The sequence below is a fragment of the Ascidia mentula genome, chromosome 8 (assembly GCF_947561715.1).
Source record: "Ascidia mentula chromosome 8, kaAscMent1.1, whole genome shotgun sequence".
Taxonomy (NCBI): domain Eukaryota; kingdom Metazoa; phylum Chordata; class Ascidiacea; order Phlebobranchia; family Ascidiidae; genus Ascidia; species Ascidia mentula.
The window spans coordinates 246,492-261,803 of NC_138573.1; the positions used below are offsets into that span (position 1 = coordinate 246,492).

Sequence of the window (15,312 nt, forward strand, 5' to 3'; positions counted from 1 at the left end):
ATTTACACTATAATAAACGTGTTAGGCCTCCAATATTAGTCAAAATAATTAAATTCAAAATCGGTCTGGGACTGTGATTCGTTAGATAAGGTAAGTCTTGCAGTGAACAATGAGAAGGAGGTGGATAGAGTTTGATTCGTGGTTCTCGGTCGAATGCACTGCACGGTTTCAGTCGCTGTACAAAAAAGTTTTCCTGTCTGGCTCAAGACGACCTGGCGATGAAAAGGCGTTACAGCTTTTGTCTGCAACAAGAACGGATCGCGCTCGGAAATCTATTTACTTTCAGGCATCCGAGTAAACTTAACAGGTTTTTCGGCTTAGTCAGATATCTTTGTGTTGGTTCGGATCGTTTCCATGCGAACAAGTTTTGAGTAGTTGACAATTCATGGTCGGGAAAAGTTGTTGCTCTAAAATCAAGTCAGCCATTCGGTACCATTGTTTACAGCTGGAAGATCTTTTGTCATTCGTAATCTTGGTAACATTACCCGGGGTTAATTGAACACGATCCTATGGATTCCAACAGATGATTTAATGTTTACTTCAACCGTGTACGTTGTGATTTTTGACGTGTTACAACTTTACGTACCGTAGAAGCTTATGGACAACCATATTTATTCAAATTCCGCAAGCTTTGTCAATTGTGTGGTAGATTTGGTTCGAAGAAAGCAGATGTCATACTGAGGGGCAGAGCAAGTTTTGTCGCGAAAATCACGTTTTCCTACCACGCTGTATGGACACGTTTATATGTCTAGGATATATCCTCAATAAAACGGTAGTAAAACTAGTCGTTAGGTTTCGTCATGTAGCAACCGTACAATTTCCTGGGGCAGCGCACATTCCTTGGAATAGAGATAGGTTAAAAAAAATTTACCGAACAAAAATAGCTTTAAAAACCCCCGACGCAAACAACAAGGTTTGTGATTTAATAGAAGCGTTTGTTAACGTCAACCCAACCGTGACAATAAATTCAATGTAGTTGTAGCCACAATTAACATCAGCATTTATAACTGCTTCAGACAAATCGAATCAGAGCAAGTTCCAACATTTAAATTTAATAATTCCAATTTTTTCGCCATTACAGAGGCAAAATAAAAAGTTTATTCAAACTTTATATACCGTTAATACAACATAAAAAGCGTTGATTTTGTTGCTTTTGAAAGGAAATAAGCGATGTTGGAGGGAGGCGTAGTTGCTGGGATTGTGTTGGGTTGCGTGATCGTCACCAACATTGTATCAATAGTTGTGACGTGGTTTCTAACCAAACGACACTACAGCACACCTCCAGAGGGACAGGATGAAATATACGCGGTGCCTCCGGATGCAACATATCCCATTCAACAATCATCACCACCTGGTCGCAACGGTGCCGCCCCCAGACCTTCACCGAGGAGGTCAACGCTCAATTCCCCAAACTTCGAACAGAATGCTGAAAAGGTGTTCGAGAATCACGTGTTTTATAACGACACTGGAGAGACTGGCACGTCATCAAACAATGACGTCACGCCGCGTCAATTTCGTTTGCCTGAAAGTGGTGAAGTGATGAGAACTAGAGGGAGTTCCCCACCAGCATCTGAGGTTTATTGATTGTGGTTAAATTTTTAAAATTTAATAAATCAAAAGTCAACCCACAAAATTTGTTTTTTTGCCTCGTGGAATTAAGTTGGTTCGACAACAAGTTGCTGACGTCATCTTATTAAGATTAACATTATTTTCATTATTTTCATAGCGACAAGTTTTCCCATCGGCGAGACGTTACGCGTCGCATTCGTTGGAGGATTTGACGCAAATCTCGAATGAGGAAAAGGAAGATGAAGATGAACATTACATCACATATAAGACGGAGGAAAGAAGAAGAACAAGAGCGATGTCCCTCGATCTGGATCTGTCGAAAGCGATTGCCAGCCGCAAAGAAGAGGAGAGTCCTCCGGAGTTTGACAGTGACAGTGATTATGAGCATTTGGATCCAGATGAGGAGGGAACAAGTGTGAAGGAGGTTGTCGGAAAGAATTCCCCTCCTCCTGGGAGTTATGTAACTGCAAAGAAACCTGACATCCCCACCAAACCAGTGGTGATGCCAAAACCAAAACATAAGGTAATGAACAACCAGTTGTGACCGGTTCAAACCGGTTTTTTAAAGTTTCAAAATCATGGTTTTGTCATACGGGATGCAATGGATGGCTGAACTCGGCACTTCTGTGGGGTCTGAAAGACAATTGAACTTCGCAAAGTACGTCACAAACGTGGGCCGCCATTGCAATTTTCTTATTGAAGCCGCCCAGACAAGAAAGTCTCTTTTTACCTTCGGCACCAAGTAATATTTACCCAGGAGAAACACAAACCTCGTTCAGCTTCGATGCACACAAACAAAATTTCCGGGCTATTTTCGGTTGATTGTGACGTCACGCCACGTGATTGATGACTACTGGTTGATATTTACCGCCTCGGTGATTTGCAGATTCCTAAATGTTGTTTCATGGAACGCCACAAGCGGCAGGTTGAATGTTTTTACCGCCACAAAAATGTTGTAGTCGTTATAACAGTACTTTTTATTTTCCACCACATTTGCACTTCGGACACCTGCCAACTTCTTTTTATTGTTGCTTGCTTGATACAAAAACAAAAGTTGTATTTTTCAGATGCATTCGAACACGAAGTTCGCTAATAATCTCTTGGTGCACTGCGCTGCAGGTATTAATATATTGCGACCACTAATACAGTACAACTGTCCTACATGGTATAAGTTTATTTGTAAAGTGCAAAACCACAAAACACAATAACATATTGTATTGAAGAATTGGTCATCTTTTGAATAGTTTGAAGAGAGCATCGTTTTAAACAATAGAACATTCGAAATCTCATTGTTGCTAACAACGTCATATCGAAAAAGCACATTTGCATTAAAGTTTCCGAAAAAGAATTTTCTTCGGGGATAAGTAAGGTGTGACCTGAATGACCTTGAAAGTGCAAAGCAACCAAGCGTGTCCAACCGTTAATTCGAAAATTCCAAAACGACATCGGGAAGTTGGTGAAGCGTTACTGGTTGGTTGCACAGTGGCTCAAGTTGAAGAAATTCAACACCGTAGCTCGAACCACTCGACACGTCACCATGACAACGATTGTTTCGGTACACAAACTTACGTAGTCAAACGGAACACAAACAATCCACGCATTCACAAGCAAATAAGCAGCTAATTGGTACGGTAACTTTGTAAGGCATTTAATGACTGCTACAGTTTATTCTAAATGCAAAAAGTTTCATTGGAAAACAACGGAATAATGGCTTTAAATATAGAAAAATACAAATAATAATAATTGAAATTAATTTGCAAAGAGGGCGAGACACTGAATGAAAAAAACGAATGGGTTTATTGGAGACATCACGTGATGAAGTGTTATGTCACAAAAACATGTTTTGCAACGGCAAGGCATCCTGTGTTGACGTGGCATCATCTGATTGATTCAATTATTGTCGGGATTTACTCTACGTAGGGCGAGAATTTCAACACAAGGTGAACAAGAATACTTTCTAGGCTATATTTCACTACGGGCACATCGGATGAGCGGGCAGATTTCTTATCCAAATCGAATGAGCGGAGGACCTCACAAAATTATCTGGTTTTTCGAGTTGTCGTTTATATTTTTGTTGGGGAGGACGATGCTGTTTAGAATAATAATTTCCGACGCAACTTCGACATCACGACCTGAACAATAACAAGGTTATAATGAAACTATGTTAAGTAACAGTTGGAAGTTATTCTTACATTATTGAAAGAAGTTGTGTCCTTATGGTTTGTGTAACAAGCACAAAAAATATCGCCATAATTAAAAAAGGAAAATCAAGAGTGTTTTCGTGAAGGAAAGGATTTTGTGAGGAAACAGTCGTCGTCTTTGACTAGTTTGGCCCAAATTTTATAAAACTGGAAAACATTATTATCCCAAAATGTTCACAATTCCAAAAAAACCCACTGTATATTTTCTGGCAATATTGGTTTTAAATTAACACAAAATTTTCATCTTATTTAATTCGAAACCAAAAGTCAGAGATTTAACATTCAACACTCACCAAGTACTGTGATCGAAGGGATCAACTTTCCTTCTTCGTCAAATAATCCACCACTGATAATTTTGGAATAAGGAGCGTTAGGATCAGGTTGCTGGGGAGTCCCCTCCACTCTCGACCATTCACCGACCGAACATTTCCAACCAATAATCGTGTTTATGATGCAACAATGGTCCTGTGTTTTCATTTAAATTTGATTGTTGGTTGAAAATCTTTATGGCAGCGCTAACTTAGTGTTGGTTGAGACGATTAGTTCTTAACCAGTTGGAAATTATACGATTGTTGGTGGGTACTTGTTTGGCACCAAAATACACAAAACTTAGTTGGAAAAGAAATATTATGTTCTGTATTTACTGTGTGTCGTATGCTTATTGGCAATAATTAAATTCTTAGTTATGTCGGAAATGAGATAAAAAAGGTTAAGAACAACTGGTTTATAATATTTAGAAACATCTTACACTTAAGGAAGCTCCAGGTAAAACAATCGAATTCGAAATCCTGACTCCAGCTCCAACCTTGACGTTTTCCCCCAAGGTCACATTGGGTCCCAACACAGCTGTGGGGTTAACACTCGCCGTTTCATGAATAAAAACGTCCCCTAGAATATTATTTACGTCAATCAACAAATTAATAAAAAGGTTTTGTTGTAACGAAGTGTTTAAAAATAAAAATCAACGAATAATCTGAGCCAGGAACCCCCAGTGAAGACAGCAAACTTCGTTTGGTAAATATTTGTTGGTTTGCAACACAAAGGTTCGCATAATGTTGAATCCGGGGCAAAGGTAGATGTATTTAAACAGGCGGTCAACCGTGGTATTAAACCTATCGATAGAGAAGGGCGGAATAACAAAATGTTGCAGCGGAGTGTGGAAAGCATTCAACACCATGTACGTATCAACAGGTTTGGTTAGAATGTAATTTTAAAAAAAGGCCGTAAAGTTATTTTACGATTGCATTCGCACAGGCAGGGCTGTATTTCACAGAGTGAACGATTCCGAAAGTGCGTCAAGCTCTACTGCACATTGCCCAGTCCTTCAGGTTACGGTTGAGTGCGGTCGTTCGGTTTCCTCGTGAATTTACATTCAGTAAATAGGATACGTGGTTTCTACATACGTTGTACGGTGTTCGGTGGCAGCACACCAGCAATATCAAATTATTTTGTATTTTTTTGTGCAACACCAAAAACTTAACCAGTTGGGAAATTCTAGAACGCATCAGAGAATTTTCCCGGAGTTATGATTTTGATGTTTTTCCTACTTTCAATGAACAGGTCGTTTATCATCCGTACCTTTAATAGTTGGCCCGTTTTCACATTTTCCTGCAAGCAGTTCGGGTTTGGTTCGTCGGTAGACGGAAAGATACAACTTGTTAGCATATATTGCTGACCTGGTTAAGAATATTGTTGTAAATTAAAGTTTCATGGAAAGCAAACAAAGGTTGCCAACAAAATAACAACAACACATTTCAAAAATCAGCCTTTATTCAAAAGTGTAATTTCCTTGAAAAATAGTTGAAATCCAACTCACGCTGCAGACTTTATTTGTCCCCAAACCTCCTTAGTTTTATAAACAAACATTTTCCCACTTCCAGCATATTTGGCCAAAACTTCCGTTTCAAGTCGAATAACATCAGGGTTGTTATCACCACCACCAAGGTCCATACTGCACAAATAAACAAGATCAGAGTTTTTGGATGATTTAAGACAGAAAACATATTTCTGTGTAAGCTTCAGTGAGATGAGACGTATTATTGGTCAAGAAACAGAATAACCACTAGAGGGCCTGTCACACTGCTAACACTAATGTGAGTTTACGGAACACGGATTCATGTTATTACTGATGGCTGCAGTGCTATGAGAATTTGAAACCTACAAACCGTATGTTATATCTTAACATATAAGTGATCATAATCCACCATATTGTCTGTGCATTCAAACTGGAATGTTAATTGTTACATCACACAAACCTATCTTCCTGTCTTTGTTTCATCACATCAGCCATGAAGTTGCTCAGAACTCCAGGTGCAAAAACATACACTCCACAGTTAATAAGGGAACTGACAAAAGTTTCTGGTTTTTCGACGTAATGTGTCGCTTCGTGGGTGGTTTCATCTTCAACCAGACATCCATAACTCATAGATTCACGGTGTGTCGCCTAAGACATAATAATTATGAAGATAAATGATCGGCTTGCATAATTGCACAGAATATCAATGAGTTTTAATCTGAACCTATTCCCAATCCAGCTAATATATTACAAGGAAATTTAAATTCCCACTACTTTTAATTGGTAAGATAATTAAACACTACAGGAATTTGTCTGTGCAGGCCAGTATTGACTGACAGATCTGACTTTTTTACCTATCAGCATATCCCGGGAACCAAAAAAAAACAGGAGACCAAGAGCATCAGTGTGTTTCCAGAATAATATTTTCATTGCAAGTTTTACATAATAATATAAAATTACAAGCAGTACCTCTGTAGCTACAATAGTGATGTGGTCTTCAGCAGTCTTTGATTGGTGAAATAAAATAATATCATTCAGAGGAAAATTACAACAAACATCAGAATTGAAAACAAAAACTGCTTCTGGTGATCCAGTGAGAATCTGGTCCCGGAAATGATAAAGTCCACCTGCCGTGCCAAGGGGTGCAAATTCTGCCAGATATCTGCAGGATAATAAAATGAACAACAACTGACCAACAAAAAAAGTTCAAGCACGAGTTTCCAATTTGAAAAAAGTTTAAAGTTTTTAATATGGGATAAACACAAGTTAACAACAAGGGGAATTTTAAGCAGAAAGCTCCAGTTGAAAGTTTAGGTTGATTTATTTAAACACAAAATGGCAAGATGGACAATTATCAACTATACCCTGCTGACAAAGCAGACTCATAGATGTTGAAAATATAAATTTAATGGAAACTTACTTAATATTGAGGGAATACTTGGTTTTGGCCTCACTTATGAAGGTTTTGAGAATGTCAGTCAAGTAAAAAAATCCAATTAAAATCACTTCTTTTATTTCTGGAACCTAAAATAGTCACAAAAAATCATTTGACATATTTTTAATAATAACTATTTTCTAATTGCGCCAAATCTGTTGATAATAATAATAAAGTTGAAATTACTTTAGAGCAAGCTTCGATGTGATGTTGAATCATTGGGAATCCAGCCACTGGAAATAATGGTTTAGGAACATCCAAAGACAATGGTCGGAATCTTGTTCCTGAAAAAATAATCAGTTACTAAGAAGTAAGTTATCCATGATTATAAATTATAAAGTGGCAACAGGGTCTTAGAAAACTAAATGTTGTGCAGAGAAACTGGTTTTTAGCGCCCTTGTTGTCTACTATGGGGTAAATTAAGACACAGAACAGTAAATATTACCTTTATCCGGTCCACCGATGAGGATGACAGCTTTCCACATTTTGTTTCCAATCCTCATTGATACAGAATTTAATTCCACTTTTAACAAATAAATAATTACAAAATCTGACAAAAACATCAATGTTGTAAAATTACAAGGTAAATTGCACATGTATAGCACAAAAATATCTTTTCGGGTATTTCTTTCATTATAAAAACTGCCACTAACAAATTTTATATGCAACAATAAATCACAAAGACACACAAGTTACAACAGTTAATCCTATTACATATAATCTGTAAGTTTGTCCATTTTAATATTACAATAACGAGGGTTGATGAAGAAACACAAAAAATTTTGGGATTTTAGATGCTTTCAGTATCACTAAATTCCAAAATATCTGCTTCGGCCTGGGCTGTTTGTTCGTGTAACAATGTTAATCCAGTCAGATCTTCTAAATAACTGTGAGGAGAGTTAAATACGTCTAGTAAAAAATTCATCTTATTTGATCGAAAACTTTCCAATACAAAATCAGAACATGCTGTGCATTTACTGAAAGCTTGGGTTGTTGGGTAAAGGACTTGGTTGTTTGACAAAAACCCACGGATTTGGTGTGGAACTGGTCCCAGCAAGGACAACTCTGTTTGGTCATTTCTTTCATTCCCACTATCGGGCATGCACAACTTCCCAGATGGATGTTGGAGAATGGAAGATAAAAGCTCGACTGCCAATGCTGAAGCAATCATGGAGACACCAGGTCTTGACACCGTGCATTGTTGATCAAGACTTCTATCTCGAAGTGAATTACCGGGGGCAACGACATCATTACAAAAATAACAACCTAATTTTTGTGGTGAAGACTGTAATTTTTGTTCATTAATTACACCATGTCTCATCACTAAGTATGAGTCAAAACCAAGAGCTGCATTGATGACAAGTTTGTTTTTGGCAGCACATATCACTGACGGCAACCATCTGCTTTCCCGTGTGTCCATCAGCAAAAATACAACATCATGTTGATCGATCAACAAATTCAGTTGCTCAACTTCGCGGTTAACTTTCTCAACAAGTTCATCACTGCCATGTACAGGGTGACCAGGCATTGGAATTGAAAGTTCCAAACCGGTTGCATTCACACCTGGAAAAATCTTTTTTAACTTTTCAGCAGCAGCGATAGCTTTGGGCCTTCCACCTGATGGGCTGCAATCTGTAAACTCGAACAGGGACTGCCTGACCGGATTTGAAAATGAAACTTTCCCGTTGTCAACCATTGTGATGTCAGTAACCCCCCAGCCAAGCAAACCACGAGCAACGTTGCAACCGAGTGTTCCTGAGCCGAGAAGTAAACATTTACACAAGGAAATCCTTTCCAAATCAAGGGAGGGCATCAACCTCCATCTCATCAGTTTAAGATTCAAGTCTACTGAGGAGGTTGCAAGTCGAACGGGATCCATACTTTCGGCAAGATTCACTGATCGGGGGGACAATTTGTTTTTCCTATTTTTCTCCCAACCTGTTGCATCAGGGCAGTTTTCAATAGGTGGCAGCATTACTTCAAGGTAGAGACTATGAGATATTGACCGTTTTCCTGCATGAGTTCGATCCCGATAACAAATAACTCTTACGAGATTATCCTCGAATAAATTGCACCAATGATACGATACCAAGGTCAAAAGGTTACGGAGGGGCCAACCAGGATATTCCTCCATAGTTGACGGGTCTGAAAACCCAATCATGATGAACTTATCCTGCTTTGACAAGCTCTCAAACTCAACCAGGCTGTGAACTTCAACTCGCATGTCTGAATTTTTCAATTTAATATCGGAGGAGGATGAAACAACAAAGAATGATGGATTCTTTGGACCAAGGGCATCCATTGCTTTTATCATCTCACTTTGAAAATTTGAACATTCTAAGCTTGATAAAGGTTTGCAGAATTTTTTTTGAATTGGAATGGAATGAACGAATGCTGGAAATGCAAACCAATAATAAAACACATATTTCTTTAAATCAGCAAAACTGAGAAGAACAAAATGGCTGAGCAGTGATGGGTTTTTTATCGCCTCACCAGACTTTATTGCTTGCCAAACTTTTTCAGCTTCATTATTCAGCAGCAGTTTTTTGTCGCAAGTTTTGAAATCCTCAATGGTATTCTTGTTGTGCAAAGTCCCATGACTGATAAAACACAAGGGGGGAGGTTTCTTTGCTCTCTCGAATGCCCTGTAATCCAAATTGTGTCTGCACGGCAAACCTTCCATGTCTGTGTTTGTGTAAAACCCATGGATTTCTCTGGGAGAGTCATCCAGTTTAAACACATTTAGTTTATTTTCTGCAAGTTTGTTCCAAAATCCTGACTCAATTGCACTGGCAAATGACAAAAATTGAGCCGGGCTTGCCATTACCTCTTGCTCAAGATTTTTGATATATTACACATTTATATTGGCTAGCACCTTGCTTACCTGCACATGACACCATACAAAAAGATTAAAACTGTACAAAAACAACTCAGGCCCAAACCAATTGATATTTTATTTTAGCTTACCTTAATGTAACAGCAATACTTCTTAGCTAAACATTCTTGACACATAAATATATATTTACAGACACCCTCGCGTCACACTTTACACTGCATCTCCCAAAAATATTGAAAATACATTTACCGAACGAGCTTACGTGGAAGTTTCAACCAACATGGAATAATACCGTATCTACCCTGTAAATTTCATAGGCATGTTTGTCACGGTTGAATGATTTCTCTACTATTCCATATTTCCATTGTTGTTTTGTTGGAAAAGTGCAAGCGAACATCCAGAAGTGTTACGTGAATTCCCACTGTCAACTACAGACAAGAGGAGAGCAAATATCACAAGAATGTCGTCCTCTACGGTGAGTTTGGCTTTTGTAACTTTTTAACTTGATCTAATGTAAAATCCAATTCAACAAATCTAAACCATGATGGTGTTGGCAACTTTGTAACAATCGTTAATACTACAATTCGTTGCATGACCACAGCGATGCTGGCTGATAAATAAAGAATTTGTCACCCTCCTGTTATGTCAACATTGCATTCATTACATGATTTTATTTTGTTTGTTCTGCAGAAGAACCATCTAACATGATACACTTGTTTTTAATACACACTAAGAAATAGTTTTGTTTCATGCAATAAATTGTATAAAATCAATGATTTACTTGTGTTAAATTTATATTTTGCATCTATAGGATCCTGGTGACCACAGAAGAAAGTGGGACAAAGAGGAATACGAAAAGCTCGCCTTGGAAAGATTGAATGACGAATATGACATTTTAGAGAAAGATGATAGTAAGACCATGTTTGTGCTTACTTTAAATGTCAGATATTAATTTTTACCAGGAAATTCTGCATGCCTTCTTCCTTGGAAAATTATTGTTATTTAAGTAATCAAAGTTTATGCTGAAGTGCCGCACATGCAATCTGTGTCTTAATAAACAACATTTTTATAATAGAGGATAGCGAAAAACCACCAGTCAAGCGTGAACTTTTGAAAGCACGAAAATACAGAATTGATTTGGATTCAAACCTGGGCAAGTCGGTGGTGGTCAGTAAAACCACACCAGCTGCTGAAAGTGGAGGATATTATTGCAATGCTTGTGACTGCGTCGTAAAAGATTCCATAAACTTTCTTGACCATATCAATGGAAAAAAACGTAAGTTTGCACTTGTAAAAGAGTGATGTGTCCATTAAAGATTTTTTTCTGATTGTTTACTGGAGTTGTGTGGTTTGATTGGAAAAGTATCTTCGATCTTCGAGGGTATTTATGTTAAAAAACTTTACTTTCATTAAATCCTATGTAAATACGAGATTTTTAGCTGTTGACCAAGTATATGTATTAGATCAACGTAATCTTGGAATGTCGATGAAAGTTGAAAGGTCAAGTTTGGACCAAGTTCAGAAACGATTTGAGATGAACAAAAAGAAACGGGAAGAGAAAAAGAAGCAGTACGACTTCGATGAAAGAATGAAAGAACTTAAAGAAGACGTAAGGGTTGACAAAATATTGTTGATAATACCCTAATTTTTGTGATAATTTGGATGTTTTAACAGTACTGTTGCTGTGACCAAATAACTTTGAACATGTAAACCACGCAACATTGTGTACTGGGCTAGGTTTTTTATTTCAATAAATAAATTCTGACAAATGTCCGAAATGGCAGTAAAAATTTCGGATTTTTCGACATTTACCACGTATATTTAGCATTCAAAACAAGTAGCGTATTGCAGTAATTTGCGCGATGTAACAGCCAACTTACGTTCGCAAAGTACACGACTTTTAAGTTGCGTATCTGCCCGTGCGTTTGTCCAAGTTTAACAAAAACGCAGGAACAAACCGTATTGTTACGAAACGATGCGACTGTATGCTAGCGAGTATTACGCGACAATGCACATCCCGTTGCTTATCAACTGATATCGAGGCCTCAAAAACAAACGCCACGAATCGCGATAATGGCGTCCTAAGCATTGCAAGGCAAACTTGCGCGACGCACAATAGGACGCACTTTGCGCTCGCTGTTATTTCTTTTGCCGAAATGCATTCGTCCATTATGTCCGAAATGGCTTAAATTTTTACTGTCAATTCGTAAAAAAATCCTCAATGACGACAAATAACACAAAAAAACATGTTAAAAAACCCAGGTAGTGGGAGCACATGTTAAGCTATAACAACTCCGGTGTGAGCTCTTATCAATATATCAGAATAACCGTGTAATTAGGGGAGAATGTTTTGTACAATTGTGATATCATGTTATTGACAGGAGGAAAGGTTGAAAGCTCACCGACGAGAGAAACGAAAAGAAAGAAAACGGAAAGCGGAAGAAGGAGATTCTGGAGACACTGAGATCGCTGCACTCATGGGATTTGGAGGCTTTGGGACTTCATCGAAAAAAAGATGACATTGTGAACATAGAAATCATGATGTGGACATTGTGTGGCGCTGACTGCGTGATATTCTGTAGGGGATTTTGTTTGAGGCAGTCAATTAGTAAATGTTGATTCCAGTGGTCATTGTACTGCTTTTTATCTGTGCACCTTGTGTGCGATGATGTTGATTTGATGCTGTTTGTTTATTATCTCAGTAAATAAGCTGTTATTCACACACATCAGAAAATTAAAATACTGCATCATTCAACGTGGATTTTTTAATATTTACGCAATAATGTGGCAGAAAACAATATACAAAACAATTCCCAAAATTTTATCAAACGAAACAACACCAAAAAACTATTTTCCGAAACTTGCGGCCACACAATTTGTGTTTACATAAAACAGCTGAAACACATCAAATAATACAACCACAATGTACAACAATACATAAATTCAATTTGAAAACTAAACGTGAGGTGCATGAGCGCTACCTAGCGGTTGTACCACAGTGAATTTTGAGACCTAAGCATTTTTTGCCCAGACTTGAACACAAACATTTGTCAACAAATCGCACTAAGAGTTTTGAAATAAGGCAATTAAGAAAAGTCCACACACATTGTGCAACTTGGTCCAAAGTGCGGGTTTTGTGATTGCGTAACTGACTTTTGCAAACTTTGCGTTGGGCTGACCTCATAAATAACAGTTATCAGCAATATCGCCAATTCGTCAATTCGTCAATTTAAAGTTGTCGATTTGCATTACGTCATCACAGTGGAAACGGGTTCAACTTCAAAATTGCGCACAGACACTCGTGTATGGAGAGGTTGTTCATATAAGGAGAATTTCCATCGAAAGATTTGATACGATGCCAGTTTCGAATTGAGCATGACTGAAGCACATCCGGCTTTCGTACAAACTTGCAGTCCAACAAATACTGGCTGTGTGTTGCAATAATACTGGACCGTTTTCCTCAGTTCTAAACTGGACTCGTAAATTAGATAATACAAGAAATTGGTATTCGCTACGGGGCACCATAGGATGTAACGATGTGTTGTCCTGGGATAAGAAAAATATATATATGCGGTAAAAAAGCGCTGTAAACCCAACCATCGGACTTTGAAGACAGGTCGCAAACATCTTGTCTAAGTCTAACGGAAAAGAAGGGTTTAAATAAGCACAAATTTTTAATTAAAAAACTAATTAGAAAGTAACTAAAAAGTTTTCCGTGACCTCTTACTAATCCAAACCCAACCAATCGTCCCTTAAATAAAATTCGTAGGACTTGGAGTGAGTAATGTAACGTACCCACTTACTAATAGCAGGAGTTACTCCATCATTTGGCGCACTGCAGGTTCCCACTTTAAGATTACTTATTTGCAATCCAGATTGACAACACATGGGCGCTTCAAACTCCAGAACAACCTGATTTAGTTCGTAAACCATCGCGGGTGTCCATTGTTTAACCAACACCTTCACTGATATGCTATGGTGAGAATCTCCAGGGTACATTGGACTTGTGAACCGAAACACCTGCTTATGGCGGTCGTAGATAAACTCTACGTTAGCAAGAGAGCATGACCCGGACGCAGTCACAGTGGAGTATGGAAGTGGCATGGTACCCATGAAGTTAACAGCTGGATTTCGAGGTGAAAGACTGCTGTGTAGTTTCATGTTGACAATCACCAGTTTGTCGCTTACTACAGGAACAATGTTGGTGTAAATTGTGAACGGCAATGACGACTCGTTATCTCGCCCGGTAACATTGTAATTCACCGCTGTAACTGTGCCAGGGTGAATAGAAGCTCTCAACTCTTTCGGCAAGTTTATTCCATCCACACTGGAGTGGAATCTTGCTTTGTTAAAAATGTCAGCGGTGTTTCTGTTCTGCGTGAAGGTTAATGCAAGGTTTGATGAACAGTTCAAGTAACTCTTCACTTGTAATTTTCCATGTATGTTGTAGTGGAGAACGCCTCCGTTGGCATCTACAATCACTGATAACTGCTCGATTAAATCCACAAACAACTCCTGCTTCTGTTCCACCTCTGCTGTCTTTATTTTTACCGGTTTCTTTGTGGCATTACTTGACGTCATGCGCTTGTTGGTGTCACCAATGTTCCCAAACAAATTTTCAGGCAAAATACTCAGAAAATCACTGCTCTGTGCCTTGGCAGGGGCAACTGCATTGCAAAGAAGGTTTTTCATTTTGTCTTTGTTCATCAGTTTAGGAAACCCGGCATTGGTTGATTCACAAATTAATTCAAATACGAGACCAATGTTTGTGGAAATGTTTTGTGATGACAAAGTTCCAAGCAGGTCTTGCAGTAAATCCGCTAAACCTTCTAGATATTCTAGAATAATATATGCAGACATATGTCCAATGCCTGTAACTGCCACCAGTAAAACAGAGTCCATTTTTATGTGAAAATAAAACATATTTTGAAGATGAACAGATGAAGGAAGATCCTTGTTACCCCGTTTTAATTGTTTTGCAAAAGTTTCAGGTGACCATTTTGTTGATGAATAAAGGAAGTCCTTGCGCAGTAAAATCTCACCGGAATCACTTACAAAGAAAATACCTTGCAGCATTTGTTTGATCGAGTTTTACTCAGAAACCTACATTTCACCCAAACAGTTCCTGCAAATACAAAAAACAACAGGAGATGCAAATTTGCAATGTGAACATAGAGGAATACAATTTGTTTACAATCCATGTATGAATTCTTTACAAACAGCAACAAATAACATTGTAGGTTGGCAAAAAGGTTGTGAATTTACCCTGCTAAATATTTTGGTAGTTTTGATTCTTAACAGATGGCAGGTAGCATATAATACTTAATTTGGATGCTGATGTATTCATTTGCCAAACAAATCAGACTATTTTGTCGCACACAATTTAAAGTGTTAAAGATAACACAACATTGGCAATAATACAATTTGCAACTTTATGCAATGTTGTATAGAAAAACAGTTTTTAATGAAGGCGATG

At 38.0% G+C, this 15,312-nt stretch overlaps 5 protein-coding genes across 5 annotated transcripts; 2 read left to right on the forward strand and 3 right to left on the reverse strand.

The window, feature by feature from the left end:
• The first annotated feature begins 254 nt into the window (after positions 1-254).
• Positions 255-2,730, forward strand: LOC145912756 (uncharacterized). The gene is made up of 2 exons (XM_083000339.1): positions 255-1,575; positions 1,727-2,730. Exons 1-2 carry the CDS (start codon positions 1,171-1,173, stop codon positions 2,111-2,113), a joined length of 792 nt encoding a protein of 263 aa, XP_082856465.1. The 5' UTR covers positions 255-1,170; the 3' UTR covers positions 2,114-2,730.
• A 153-nt stretch (positions 2,731-2,883) lies between these two features.
• On the reverse strand, positions 2,884-7,720 carry LOC145912755 (mannose-1-phosphate guanylyltransferase regulatory subunit alpha-like). The gene is made up of 10 exons (XM_083000338.1): positions 7,446-7,720; positions 7,187-7,284; positions 6,986-7,089; positions 6,535-6,727; positions 6,026-6,213; positions 5,587-5,721; positions 5,349-5,446; positions 4,519-4,658; positions 4,064-4,235; positions 2,884-3,701 (listed from the first exon to the last, which is right to left on the reverse strand). The coding sequence occupies exons 1-10, from the start codon at positions 7,594-7,596 to the stop codon at positions 3,601-3,603; spliced, it is 1,380 nt and encodes a 459-aa protein (XP_082856464.1). The 5' UTR covers positions 7,597-7,720; the 3' UTR covers positions 2,884-3,600.
• Positions 7,552-9,942, reverse strand: LOC145912754 (ubiquitin-like modifier-activating enzyme ATG7). The gene is made up of 2 exons (XM_083000337.1): positions 8,030-9,942; positions 7,552-7,966 (listed from the first exon to the last, which is right to left on the reverse strand). The coding sequence occupies exons 1-2, from the start codon at positions 9,822-9,824 to the stop codon at positions 7,791-7,793; spliced, it is 1,971 nt and encodes a 656-aa protein (XP_082856463.1). The 5' UTR covers positions 9,825-9,942; the 3' UTR covers positions 7,552-7,790.
• Positions 9,943-10,204: 262 nt separating this feature from the next.
• Positions 10,205-12,589, forward strand: LOC145910804 (zinc finger matrin-type protein 2-like). The gene is made up of 5 exons (XM_082998010.1): positions 10,205-10,311; positions 10,648-10,747; positions 10,912-11,112; positions 11,300-11,445; positions 12,218-12,589. Exons 1-5 carry the CDS (start codon positions 10,297-10,299, stop codon positions 12,353-12,355), a joined length of 600 nt encoding a protein of 199 aa, XP_082854136.1. The 5' UTR covers positions 10,205-10,296; the 3' UTR covers positions 12,356-12,589.
• On the reverse strand, positions 12,587-14,965 carry LOC145910801 (AP-4 complex subunit mu-1-like). Its single transcript, XM_082998005.1, has one exon. The coding sequence runs from the start codon at positions 14,910-14,912 to the stop codon at positions 13,563-13,565; it is 1,350 nt and encodes a 449-aa protein (XP_082854131.1). The 5' UTR covers positions 14,913-14,965; the 3' UTR covers positions 12,587-13,562.
• Between the last annotated feature and the right edge of the window lie 347 nt (positions 14,966-15,312).

Bases quoted from the DNA above. Each gene is read 5' to 3' on its own strand.
- LOC145912756 (XM_083000339.1), top strand. From the start codon at position 1,171: ATGTTGGAGGGAGGCGTAGTTGCTGGGATTGTGTTGGGTTGCGTGATC. The intron at 1,576-1,726 runs GTTTATTGATTG...TTATTTTCATAG, and splicing joins GTTCCCCACCAGCATCTGAG to CGACAAGTTTTCCCATCGGC.
- LOC145912755 (XM_083000338.1), bottom strand. From the start codon at position 7,596: ATGTGCAATTTACCTTGTAATTTTACAACATTGATGTTTTTGTCAGAT. The intron at 4,236-4,518 runs GTAAGATGTTTC...ATGAAAACACAG, and splicing joins TACCTGGAGCTTCCTTAAGT to GACCATTGTTGCATCATAAA. The intron at 3,702-4,063 runs GTGAGTGTTGAA...GTTATTGTTCAG, and splicing joins CCCTTCGATCACAGTACTTG to GTCGTGATGTCGAAGTTGCG.
- LOC145912754 (XM_083000337.1), bottom strand. From the start codon at position 9,824: ATGGCAAGCCCGGCTCAATTTTTGTCATTTGCCAGTGCAATTGAGTCA. The intron at 7,967-8,029 runs GTGGGTTTTTGT...GTAAATGCACAG, and splicing joins ACCAGTTCCACACCAAATCC to CATGTTCTGATTTTGTATTG.
- LOC145910804 (XM_082998010.1), top strand. The intron at 10,748-10,911 runs GTAAGACCATGT...TTTTTATAATAG, and splicing joins CATTTTAGAGAAAGATGATA to AGGATAGCGAAAAACCACCA. The intron at 11,113-11,299 runs GTAAGTTTGCAC...TATATGTATTAG, and splicing joins CCATATCAATGGAAAAAAAC to ATCAACGTAATCTTGGAATG.
- LOC145910801 (XM_082998005.1), bottom strand. From the start codon at position 14,912: ATGCTGCAAGGTATTTTCTTTGTAAGTGATTCCGGTGAGATTTTACTG.